The sequence below is a fragment of the Corapipo altera genome, unplaced genomic scaffold, assembly GCF_003945725.1.
Source record: "Corapipo altera isolate COAL_440 unplaced genomic scaffold, ASM394572v1 343, whole genome shotgun sequence".
NCBI lineage: Eukaryota > Metazoa > Chordata > Aves > Passeriformes > Pipridae > Corapipo > Corapipo altera.
In genome coordinates this window covers 1,481,719-1,494,305 of record NW_020884913.1, presented here as the reverse complement: position 1 = coordinate 1,494,305, position 12,587 = coordinate 1,481,719, and the positions used below count along the sequence as shown (strand labels likewise).

Here is a 12,587-nt window from a genome sequence, read left to right as displayed (position 1 = left end):
GGCCCGGGCGGCCGGTGGGTTTCCGGTGCCGCGGCTGCAGCGAGGCCGGGCCGGGCCGTGAGGGCCCCGCGGAGCCGCCGCCGGTGAGGGCCGGGAGGGGTCCCGGGGGGCGGCGGGGCTGGGCCGGGGGGGGGGACTCGAACTGGGCGGGGAGGGCGCGGAGAGCGCGGCTGCGGCCTTGGGGCGGGGCGGGAGCGGCCCCGGGGGCTGCGCGGGGGCAGCGGCGGCTTCGCGGCCCCGCGGCCGAGGGGGCCCCCCCCGGGAGCTGTGGGGAGGCGCGGGGCCGGTTGTGTCCCCCTTTTCTGCGTCCCCTCGCCCCGGGGGGGCCGTGTCGGGGCTTTCCTGGAGGCCCCGGGTCTTGGGCTGGGCTGGGCTGGGCTGGGCTGGGCAGCCGCGCCGGAGGGGTGGGGTGGGGGGGCCGGGAGAGCTTTGGGAATAAGCAGGTAAAAAAAAAAATCCCTCGTAGAAACACTGAAGGTTTCATGCTGTCCGTGATACTTTGTTTTCTGTGCCGGGGTCGCCCGGCTCGTGTGCTGCTCGCAGGGTGTGATTTGCGGGCGGTCACCGGGTGTCCCCGGGGCTGTTTAATTAGCGCTGACCTTCAGTGCGAGCCTGCCAAACAAAAGGAGCCGCTGGAGAAGTTTTCGGCGCTTTCTCAGCCCCTGTGAAGGCCACGCTTTTAGTGTTTATGCAACGCAAAATACACGTGTGCATGTGCTCGAGCAGGGATTAAGTGTGACAGGAATGAAACCTGTCCGAAGCGTTGGCAATTCTGTGTTAACTCCGTAATCTCCAGCAGCAGAATTTGCAGGGGCACAGTGTTGTGTTGCCTCTGTGCCCTGAGTTTCTCTGCTGCTGCCTCAGCAGGACAAAACCCGTGATGTGCCTTCGGTGACTTGTCATTTCTGAAAGATGTTTTGACTGAATCCCTTTTTTTTCCCCTTTCAAAAGCTGATCCCGGGATCAACATATCTTACTGCACATTAATAAGCTGCTGCCACGGTCCCTGTACCAGGTAACTTTCTTTGTATTTCATCAAAAATGCCCTGAGAAGTTCTTTCCTGTTTCTTTAGATCACACAGTGTTAATTTCTTTATGAAAAAAAAATGATACGAAATGCTTGTATGTATATATATGTATAGTTACACATATATGTGTGTATATATATATATGTAAATATATGTTTAAAAATGGTTCTGTAACCTTGGGGTTAGTTGATCTGGGCTAGACACTAAGTGCCCACCAAAGGTGCTCCATCACTCCCCTCCTCATTTGGACGAGGGAATGAAAATATAAGGAAAGGCTCATGGATGGAGATAAGTCACCAGTTGCCATCACAGGCAAAACAGACTTGACTGGAGGAAGTTGGTGATAAATTAAACCAATCAAATTGGAGTAGGATAATGAGAAATAAAGCCAAATCTTACTAACACCTTCCTGCCCTCCTCCCTTCTTCCCAGCCTTAACTTTACTCCTGATTTTCTCTACTTCTTCCCTCCCTTGGATGGGGGTTGCAGTCAGTTCACACAGGTTGTCTCTGCTGCTCCATCCTGCTCAGGGGAGGATTCCTGACACCTTCCCCTGCTCCAGTGTGGGGTCCCTCTCAAGGACCTCTCCAGCATGAGTCCTTCCCATGGGCTGCAGCTCTCCATGAACTGCTCCAGCCTGGTTTCCCTTCCATGGTCACAGGTCCTGCTGGCAAACCAACTCCAGCATGGGCTTCCCATGGGGTCACAGCATCCTGTGCTTCATCCTGGGACTTCTGCATGGCCTATGGCTGGATCTCTGCTCCCCCATGGACCCCTGGGGGCTGCAGGTGGATCTCTGCTCCACCATGGACCTCCACAGGCTGCAAGTGAATCTCTGTACCCTGGACTTCCACAGGCTGCAGGGGGATCTTTGTCCCCTGTAGACCTCCATGGGCTTCAGGGGAATCCCTTCTCCAGCTTCTGGAGCACCTCCTGCACTGACCTTGGGGTCTGCAGGGCTGTTTCTCTCACATATTCCCACTCCTTTCTCCAGCTGAAATATCCATTTCCCCCTGTCTCCCCAGATATATTATCTCAGAGGCTCTATTGCTGTCCCTGGTGGGGACAGTGGCAGTTTCATCTTGGAGATATCAGGAATTAGCTCCATTGGACATGGAGGAAACATCCAACAGCTTCTCACAGAAACTCCCCAGTAGCCTCCCCACTACCAAACCCAATACAAACCTGAAAGGGGGGAAGAAACTGCCTACAAACATTTTTGGAAGTGTCTCAGCTGCCTCCATAAAGTCTTTTAAAAACCTGGCACCATCACAGATGTGTTCAAAGCTGTACTCTTCATTATTTATAGTTGAAAAAGTATTTTTGGGTTTGCAGTGTATCCATGAAATAAGTTAGGAAGGAGGGACCAGTTTAAACCGGAGAGGGGTTTTTTTGGAGTGATGCTTCTAATTCCATAACTTCCGTTAGCAGGCTCTGCCTTGGCATTTGGGGAACTGGCTCTGGCTTCAACCTTAACATGTTTCACTTCCGAATACTTGCCATTCTGGCCTCTCAGATTTCCAGCTTCCACCCACCTCTCTCCTGGCCACCGTCCCCCTGACCCCACACAGACCTCTCTGATGGGATCCTCCAGCCCTACAAGATACTCAGTTTAAGCAGCAGAAACTTCAGGTGGAATCTTCCCTGACTTGGAGTGCTCACAGGGCTTGGGTTGTTGAAGCTTTTTCAGCTGAACCAAATGCTTTTCTTTCTGTGCCTGTGGCTGTAGATCTCCCAGATTTTTTGATTTCTCTCCAGGTTCTAAATAAGTTCCCAGCCTTTTCTTTCACAGTTTAGCTTGGTTACTGCTCTGGCAGGTAAAGGTGGTTTTATGCTGTGATATCAATAAGATAAAGCAGCATAACTTTCTTTTAAGCAGCATCATCTTTGTTTCCACTAGATATTTAACCTTCTCTTTCTCTTCCCTTCAGCAATGGCAGCTTCCAGCAGCAGCAGCAGCGAGGAGGAGCGTAGCCTTCGGGAATGTGAACTTTACATCCAAAAACACAACATCCAGCAGCTTCTGAAGGATTGCATTGTACAGTTATGCACAGTCAGACCTGAAAGACCCATGGGATTCATCAGAGAGTACTTTGAAAGATTGGAGAAGGTAAAAAACACAGGATGGGAGGGAAGGAGAGTGGAACAACGTGAATTTAAATTTATCCTCGTGATTTAGGGGCTGAGCTGCAGGTTTGACCAGTGTCCGTGTGCTGGCTGTTTGAAATTGGAAATGGTGCTTTTGGAAAAGAAATCATGTTTTCCAGTAGTTTGTGCACCTCTGTCATACCAAAGCATGTAGGACAGAGCATAAGCTGGGAAGGAGACTTATCCAGCTGGGATACAGATGTAATGCCAGTGCAGTGCTTACTCATAGGAGCTGATTGTCAGCGTGCACGAGGGTGTCTGTGGCTGGATGACTGTGGAGTCTGACCTTGGATGGACACTGCTGATGTCATTTGGCTTCTTACATTGAGACAACTGGTTTCCAATAATTGGGGTAGAGCACAGAAGTGGTGCCAGTGGTATTATCCAGGCCTAGTTAAGTCAAATGTGGAAGTATTTGCATTCCAGATCTCTGGAAGAGAGAGCCTGTTCCTGCCTTCTCTAGGGAGTTCAGTGTTCTGCTTTGTTGTTCCTCTTGCATTTGTCCTGAGATCCCTTCAGTGGTTTTGTTGTTGTTGTTGCTGTAACCATTCTGGGATGCTGGGAATGGGAACCATTCACAGCTGAAACGGTGATTTCCCATTCTTTTGAGCTGTTAAATTTTGTATATTGATATCCAGGCAGGTAGGAAAAGAAGCTGCAATGGAAATGGGAAGTTTAAAGTCTTGTGCAGAGGAAAGGTTGGGTACAGTGACTGTACTCAGAATATGGGATTTGTAAATAATGGAGCTGTGACCTTGTACAGCAGTGTTTGCAAGTGCTGCTTTCAGTATTTGCTGTACATGGGAGTTATACCTTCTTCATAATTTTTTTTTTTTTTTTAATTCTAGGTCGTTGCTAATTGCAGATGTGAATAAAAGACATTAACACTAGAGAGCATAAATATATGTAGTGGAAATTGTGTTTTAATAGAAGTTTCCAAGGTAAATACTAGAAAATGACTAAAAGGTGCAAACTAACCTACTATAACCACAATTTATTTGAGGAACGTTTTGCTTATGAAGTGAACAAAAGCTCTCAGTTTGTTTTTGTGTGTGTGTGTAGTTGCAGCAGTTAATCATTAGGTTCCTAAAAATCCATTGCCTCCTTCCACATCTTGGATTCTCGGGTTTGGAAGTACTGACAGGTTAATAATTTGTAACACATCACCACAGGTATTGATATACAAAGTTTTACAAAGTAAACTGCATTACTGTGCTTAGAATAAATTGTAAACCAATTCATACATGGGGATATAAAACGTAGTGGATTTATAGTCAACATACAATATTTAAGATTGAAGGAAATTTAATTTTTCTTTTAGCAAGACAAGTCCAGCTCTGAATTTAATGACATATATGCTGGAATTGAGTAAGTTGATGATTTTATTCTGGTGCAAACTGGCTGTCTGTGTACTCCATCCTACAAGGAAGCTGAAAATTAAACTGGTTAGGTCATGTTTTTTCCTCTGAAATTGCTCTTACAATTTTGCTCAGGGTCTGTTATCATGGGCTGTACAACCCACCAGTGCAGCTGGAGCTACAAGTGAAAGTGGAGCATTTTTCTTCTCGAATTTAAAAATTGCTGCAGCTTTCTGTGGGTGATTTCCTCACCCAGCCTGATGTGCTGCTGTGAGTTTACCCAGGTAAAATGTTCCTTCACAGCTGTCAAGTAATGGAACTGAACATCCTGTGCTGGCTCCAAACTCCCTGACATCCGTGTCTGGAAAGCACAAATGCTCAGTGCTCTCATTAACCAACTCCAACCCAAGTAATTAGCTCTGGTAGAGCAAAAATGATTGAAACTGAATCTGCCTCACCTTCCAGAAGTCATGTCTGTCACATCTTCATTAAAGCAGAGCAACTTTTCAATGTGCTTTCCAAATCTGTTCAGCTGTTTGACTGTACCTCCACCTCACATTCATCCAGTCTGTTGTTTCAAGATTGACTTTTGAGGGAACACCATTGAAAGCTGAAGTGAGGCTGCTGTTTTCCCTCTGTTCTCCTGACAAGTCATCTCTCCCACTGCACACAAACAGAGCTGATTCACTGGCATGTTATTAAAATATGTCGCAGACATTTAAACACACTTTAGAATTTCTGCTCAGAAACGTTAAAATTGCTGCCTCCAAGGTTGTTACAGCTACTACAGGAATGCAAATATCCTCTTCTGGGTTATGAGAGCTGTTAGGTGAATCCAGTTACTACACATTGATTGTATAAATGGTTTTGTTTTATCTGGTTTGGTGGACTAAGGCCTCTGTTTTGTTTGCTGTGCCAATGTCTGGTAATACCAATACATGCTAAAAGCTCTAATAGCTCCCCAGTGCTGGGCTTGGCTGTGTAATGTAGCTTGAGCTATGGAAATTTAATGTAGAGATCAATAGTGCAGCCTGGCAGATGAATCCTGGATATTGGACATGATTGTCCTCTGAAATAGGTGCATATGTGCAGTGCAGTTATGTGCATGTTAGGCTTTAGAGAAAGCTGGAATTAGGAAATATGATTGACATGGAGTCACTGTACCTGTTCCCCACCACCTGCTGTGCCTCCACAGATACAGAGCTGAGTATTTTCCCATTTTCCTAAGTGTTTCTTTTGCAGAACATGATAATTAAGAAGGATGTACTGTGCAGTTGTGAATTAATGGCAGGCTTTTTTTTTTTCCAAATGCTTTTTTAGCTTCTGAATGTTTGAAGTTTTTTAAATATGTGGAGAGCTGATATAAATTAAATACTAATTAACCAGAAGAAGTTGAGACTGTGTGTGGTGTGATGACCACTTGCAGGTTTTACAGTGTACAGTGTAATTCTGAAGTTGGGAAGCTCTTCTTTAGTAGCTGATAGGCTTAAATATGAGATGTGAAGTATCAGTTGCTTGTAATATTTTAAATAAACTTAATGCATATTTGTTACTTGTCAGGAAAAATAAAATTTTCATTTAGTGATCACTGACACTAAAACTTTGAACTGCTTCATCATCTGAAAGGCCAGGATCTAAACTTAGATGTAATAAATAGACTAACTTTGTTACTAAATCTTCCTCAAGTCCTGGGAATGGTTATCCTGGTCAGTGCAGAGTGCCTTTGTCCACTGTGTGTTTAATTTGAGGAGCTTCTAAACCTGAACAAACACATTTTTCTCATAAACACTGGCTGAATTCGAAGGGAACTGAGAGTAACAACTGCCACTCTTTCACCAGGTCCTATTGCCATTTTTCTCTGATCTGGTGGTGTAATAAATGTGGTTTAGTATCAGAAATTATAGAAGGTGTATTTGCAAAAGATGAAAACAGTGAGATTTTAGGGTGTCACTCCATGGCACAGGGTAGTCTTGCAATGTATGATGTGAGTATCTGGAGATTTACAGTTTAGTTGACTTGGTGGTGTTTGGACTTGATGATCTTGGAGATCTTTTCCATCCTATTTTCTGATTCTATTCTGTGACTTGTCTCATCCAGGGAAAACCTTCCTCTTGGTCAGTGTGTAAATAGACTACTTAGAATAGCAGGTATATTCTAAATGAATATATTCTTACCCACCTGTAGCTTGTTTCTGTGTCCATACCCTACCTTAATACACTAAAAGGAAGTCTGTTAATGTTAAATTTTGTATCAGGCAGAAGTTACCAGTTGTATTTTTTCTGTCAGTGCAGTTTTCTTGCCCCTGAGTGGGGCATTGCCCTGGTGAGCCTCTTGAGCAGTGTTTGGATACACAACTCCCTTCCTAAATGCTGCTGAAGTGCTTCAATCTCTGATCACAATAGTTAATATTTTATGTGATACTGGGAAAAAACACAGCAGCTGGTGTTCACTTTTTAAATAAGTGTCATTTTTTTTGTGTATGTGAACAAACATGTTTCTGTGGTTGATGGTGTTTTCCACTCTGGAGAGGCAGTTTAAACCAAACACTTATTACTGCTCAGGCTATTTTTAATTTCATCCCTGTCGAGACTTGTTCCTCTAAAACCAGAGGATAGAAACAAGTTCTAAAATACCTTTTGCTCCCACCGTGGTGAAATGTGGCACCATTTTATCAATGGGCAGAAAGCAGGAAGTGAAACGTGAGTCGATGGAGCAGCACTTGGCTCCGGGAGAGGTGGAATGTAAATCCGGGAATGGTTTCCTGATGGCCCTTCCCTCAGTGGGGTTGTTATCCATGGCCTCCCTGCACCTCCGGAGCCAGGCAGCTCTGCCCAGCTGGGATCAAGGACTCTGGGACAAACCCAGCTTTTACAAGGGCTGGAGCTCTTGGAGAACAGAAGACTCCTTGTTCTTTTACAGAATGTCCCAAAACTCTGTTTCCTAATGCTGGGAGTGTCATCCGAGCTGTTATGGTGCAAATGCTCTGACTGCAGGGTTGACTGATTTTGTTTTTAATTTGATTTTAGTTGATTAAGGTGAATCTTCTGAAGAATCAAATTTCTGTGTGTCAAGTTAGACTTTGTTTTATTGTAAGTACCCTGGTCTTCTACAATATCACTACAACACGACAGGTAACTGAGGGAAATATGGAAAACATATAATGTTTTGCAAAGTTGACAAATCTATGGCTTCCATAAAAAAAACTGGCCTTCAGCATCCTTCCTCCAGCTCTTCTGTAAGTGCTGTTCACGTTTCTTTCTCCTAAAATAAACATTGGTTAATGAGTATCAAGTTAGTCCATGACTCGACCTGTTTCAAAAGCTTCTCATGTAACGTGGATTTCTGAGGAATTGCTCCTCTGTCTTTCAAATCCCAAAAGGCTTCAACACCTCTCAGCTGAGGAAGGAACTGTGGGGTTTGCAGCTGGGGAGGTGCCTCCAGCATTTGGGGAACGTCTTCATCAGAAAGATGATGCCAGTGTCTTGGCAGAAAGTAGAATCGACTTGTTTACACTGCTAGTTTAATAAATTAAGTATGGCTTACTGAAAGAAACACCATTGTGACATGACTGTTATGAATGAGAGGCATATCCACCACCTATTTTGAAAGGCCTTTGATCTTGGAGGCTTCAGTCTCCTGTTTGCCTTAATGTGGGAATAACAGTACACAGGAAGCTCCCTCGGGTTGGCAGGAGAAACTGGAACATGATATATGACTGCCTTTTTTTTTTTTTTTTTTTTTTTTTTTTTTTTTTTCTTTGCTGGATTAAGTGACACAAACATGTCTCCCTTCCTGTTTAGGAGGAAACAAAACAGTTGTTGAATCAGCTGAAGTCTGGTTCTCGCTCAGACTCCCGGGAGGATGAAATCTCTCCTCCTCCTCCTCTGAACCCTGTGGTGAAGTATCGATCACGACGTGGGGCCATCAGTGCAGAAGTCTACACAGAAGAGGATGCTGCATCTTATGTTAGAAAGGTGTCTAAAAGGCTTTTAAACCTTTCTAAGAATTACATCTGCAGGCCAAGGGTTTATCTGAACCCACCTTCTACCCAGAGTATTAAATAAATAAGTAAATAAAAAGCAGACCTCTGTGGATAGAATAAATTGTCTACAGTTAAAACATTTATGCATTGCTTAGACCTGTTGCCTTTGAAGTGATATATAATTAGATGTACACATATATATATTATATATAAACAAAGTGTTTCAACAGCTGCACTGACATAAATTTGGCCTAATGGCAGAGCAGACTTGCTGCTGTTCACAGGAAAACACTGGTTGAACAGATACTTGTCCTCTTGCAAAAAAACTTATAAAGTGAGCATGGGATGATGATTTTACAGATGCATAACATAATAGAAGATTGTATTTAGGTGGTGTTCAAACTGGCTGTAAACATTGACTGTGTTTGGGTTTATATCTATAGTGCTTGGAAGAAACTGGAAGTACTCAGCCAGTGTTTTGTAGCTGTTGAAATAATTTATTTGCCTTGTGAAATGCACGAATTTGTCAGGAAAGAATGAATCAGTTGCTTTTTTTCTGATGATGTCCTAGGTTATTCCAAAAGATTATAAGACTATGGCTGCTTTGGCAAAAGCTATTGAGAAGAATGTGCTGTTCACCCATCTCGACGATAACGAAAGAAGGTAGGAGGGAATCTTTGGAGTGTTAAAAACATTTCTGGAAGGGCATATTTCAGAATGGATGTGTCACAGTGTCCAAAACTGCACAGCCAATGGTCAGTGTAACCATACAGAGGCTACAGGAGCAGTTTTGGTGGGCGGGGGGTACAGCTGGAGGATGTGAATGTGTGGAGTTGTCCAGGCTTCTGTCTAATTTTGGTGTCCTCTTCTTCAGTGACATCTTTGATGCCATGTTCCCCGTCACTTACATTGCAGGAGAGACTGTCATACAGCAAGGTAAGTCACAGTGTTTGCACTGGTCAATGATTTGAGGATGGGGAGCAGACTCTGGCCTGGTGCTCTTGTTAGTTTTTGGGGTTTTTTGGAATACAAAAAACATTGTCTGGCTGCAGTGACCCTTTCTTGTTGTGTTCCCTGAAGCACAACTCGTACTGAAGCAAATGGAGCAAGGATGTGGTTTCATTGCATATATTATCTGTTGGGAATATCATTTGATGACTCTGTAGAACATGTTATGTCAGTTTATGGATCCAGTACTCCTGGAATTGCTGCTGATTTCCCAGATACCAGTAGATGTCCCCTTTCACAGGGCTGCGAGGAGTGTGAAAGCAGCAAAATGTGAATTTTCACCCTGCAAGCTGTGCAAAAATGTGTCATCCTTATTGGAGTCTAAACATCACAGTTGCCAGGGATGACAGTTCTGTGAAATGTGAATGTTTGCAGAGATTTACTCCTTTTAGTGTGTATTCAATTTTTTTTCTTCTTTAGGTGATGAAGGTGATAACTTCTACGTTGTTGATCAAGGAGAAATGGATGTAAGCGTTATTGGTAGTTTATTAATGATATGTTCATTCCTAGCAGAAGAATACTCTGATATTTGCAGGCCTTTTCTACAGGCACTGCCTTTAGCAGCTTCTCTCATACTTGTAGAAGCTTATTTTGCTCCTTAATGGCTCAGTCTGGCTGCACAGACTGTGAGTTGGGTTGGGTTTGAAAATGAATGATTTGGATACGGGCACAATAGAAATGTTTTACAAGTGCAGGGTGGAGTCTGGTTGAGGTGTGGTACAAGCTTTTTATTTTCCAGTCCAGCTAATTTGTAGCTCTCTCTGACAGAGACCTTGTTGGGATTTTTATTTCCTGTCAAAGGGTCTCAGGAGTTCCCATGGGTAGAGTCTGTGCACGTGATGTAGGAGAGACAATGAAAGTAAAAATGGTGCTGGGGCTGGGAGTGCTGATAAAACCCTGCAGTGGTCGAGTGTACAGATGTGGGAATTTCCCTGTACTATAAATAGGGGGCAGCAGGGACTTGGGGTGTCTCTGACCACAGGATGCTCTGCCTTTCAGGTTTATGTGAACAGTGAGTGGGCCACCAGTGTTGGTGAGGGTGGGAGCTTTGGAGAACTTGCCCTCATTTATGGAACCCCTCGTGCTGCAACCGTCAAAGCCAAGACGAACGTGAAGTTGTGGGGCATCGACAGAGACAGCTACAGGAGGATCCTGATGGCAAGTACCCTTCAGAACCTGGAATTATGCTTTTTGGGTTGACTTATGCTGGTCATCTGACCTTCTGCCTGTGCCTGTCCTTTGCTGGAATTATTTATTCCAAATCCTGCTATCTCTTTTGTAATCAGAAAGCTGATTACTCAACATGCATCCCTCAGGCACAGGGCAAGGGAGAATCTTGCATTAGTGAGCAAAACAATACCAGTGCAGTATTAAGTGAGAATGTAACAAGGCTGCAGTAAATGCTGGGTACTTTATGAATGTTGCTCAACTGAAACATTACTGAAATAACTTAATTTCAAAACACTTAATCTCGTGGGTTTGGGGATCTGTGAGACAGGATGCAGTGTGTCTGGTTAAATTTATTTTTATCCTGATTTTTATTTGAAGTAGAAAGAAAACTTAACTTACTTTGTGTGCTTGGTTTTTTTCTTTTTTTTTTTTTTTGTAGGGAAATACTTTGAGAAAGAGAAATATGTATGAGAAATTCCTTAGTAAAGTATCTATATTGGGTAAGTGAGAAGATTTTTGTTCTGAAGTGGAATAAATTGTAATGAAGCTGTTACCCAACATTATGATGATTACAGGCTGTTGTGATTATTCATTACAAGTGGCTGCAAACCCTGTATTGCTTTTCTGCATCAATCCAAAATGACTCTTAATTCAGATCTTGATATCTGATGCACAAATGTAGCCAGAAATACCTTGACCTCTCTATAAATACAGAGCAAAAAGTGTGATTTGTGCCTTGAGAAGACACTCTGGTAATGAGCTGTTAACTCTGTAGAATCTCTGGACAAGTGGGAGCGTCTCACCGTAGCTGATGCTTTGGAACCGGTACAGTTTGAGGATGGGCAGAAGATTGTGGTCCAGGGAGAGCCAGGAGATGAGTTCTTCATTATCTTGGAGGTAAGTGAGGTCAAAATTAAAAGCTGAGAACTTGACTTTTTTTTTTTTTTTTTTTTTTTTTTTTTTTTTTTTAAATTCTGTCCCTAAACAAACACTTGGAGAAGACCAAAACACAAGAATGTCCTTACAGAGGATCCCTAAAGAAATATCTTCTTGCTGGACATGCAGAAGCTTATATTTAGCTTTGCTGTTTTTACAAATGGCACTTCCAGGAAAAAGGCAACAAGTTTCTGGCTGAAACCAGTTTTAATTTTTCAGTGTAGTAGAGACCTGTTCTGGATAGTCATTAACATCTTGGTAGAGGTTTCATTGTCTTCTGTCTGGTTTTTTTGGGGTTTTTTTTGCTAGTCATACTATAATATTCTTATTGTTATGAGGAAAACCAGGAAGAAATTGGTGCTGTGGACATGTAAACACCCAGGACATTTTATACTTAGAGAGGAGGAAGGAGCAGCTGCTTTTATAGAGCAGTTGGGTGAACTGTGCAAGGCCTATGAAGTGGTTTTTTAACTGAGGCATTGTAACAGTTATTTCTGCAAAGCAGCTGATTCTGGGTGGAATTCAGTGTTTTGAGTTGATTGGAATGAAACAGTTTATTGAAGTTAATGTTGGAGTTTATTGGAATGAAGCAGTTCCAGCTGTTTGACTGCTGTGATTTGGTTGTTGCAGGGCACAGCTGCAGTGCTACAGCGCCGGTCAGAAAATGAAGAGTTTGTGGAAGTGGGCAGGCTGGGACCTTCTGACTACTTTGGTGAGTTCCATCATGACAGCTGTGGTTACATCATTTTACCTGTGCTGTGTGGATGGTAAAGATGAGATGGATTTGCTTAATTACCTCTTAGGACTCTTGTGGTTTCTCCCAGTGTCAGGTGAGTACCCGAGTCACTTGGCATTCAGGTGTGCACACAGATCACAGGATGTGATTGTTCCAGAGTACTTTTCTGTAGCAGAGGCCTGGTGGTGATTTGGTCTGACCTCCCTGCCATGAGCAGAGCT

At 43.5% G+C, this 12,587-nt stretch overlaps 1 protein-coding gene across 1 annotated transcript in view; it reads left to right on the top strand.

The window, feature by feature from the left end:
- PRKAR1A (protein kinase cAMP-dependent type I regulatory subunit alpha) overlaps nucleotides 1-12,587 on the top strand; it is a 16,777-nt gene continuing 4,190 nt past the window's right edge. The window contains exons 1-11 of the mRNA XM_027654743.1: nucleotides 1-83; nucleotides 952-1,015; nucleotides 2,960-3,138; nucleotides 8,335-8,508; nucleotides 9,088-9,179; nucleotides 9,391-9,452; nucleotides 9,945-9,991; nucleotides 10,524-10,682; nucleotides 11,134-11,194; nucleotides 11,470-11,591; nucleotides 12,261-12,342. Coding sequence (XP_027510544.1) covers nucleotides 2,962-3,138; nucleotides 8,335-8,508; nucleotides 9,088-9,179; nucleotides 9,391-9,452; nucleotides 9,945-9,991; nucleotides 10,524-10,682; nucleotides 11,134-11,194; nucleotides 11,470-11,591; nucleotides 12,261-12,342 — 976 coding nt within the window. The 5' untranslated portion in view covers nucleotides 1-83; nucleotides 952-1,015; nucleotides 2,960-2,961. The remainder of the gene's footprint in view (nucleotides 84-951; nucleotides 1,016-2,959; nucleotides 3,139-8,334; nucleotides 8,509-9,087; nucleotides 9,180-9,390; nucleotides 9,453-9,944; nucleotides 9,992-10,523; nucleotides 10,683-11,133; nucleotides 11,195-11,469; nucleotides 11,592-12,260; nucleotides 12,343-12,587) is intronic.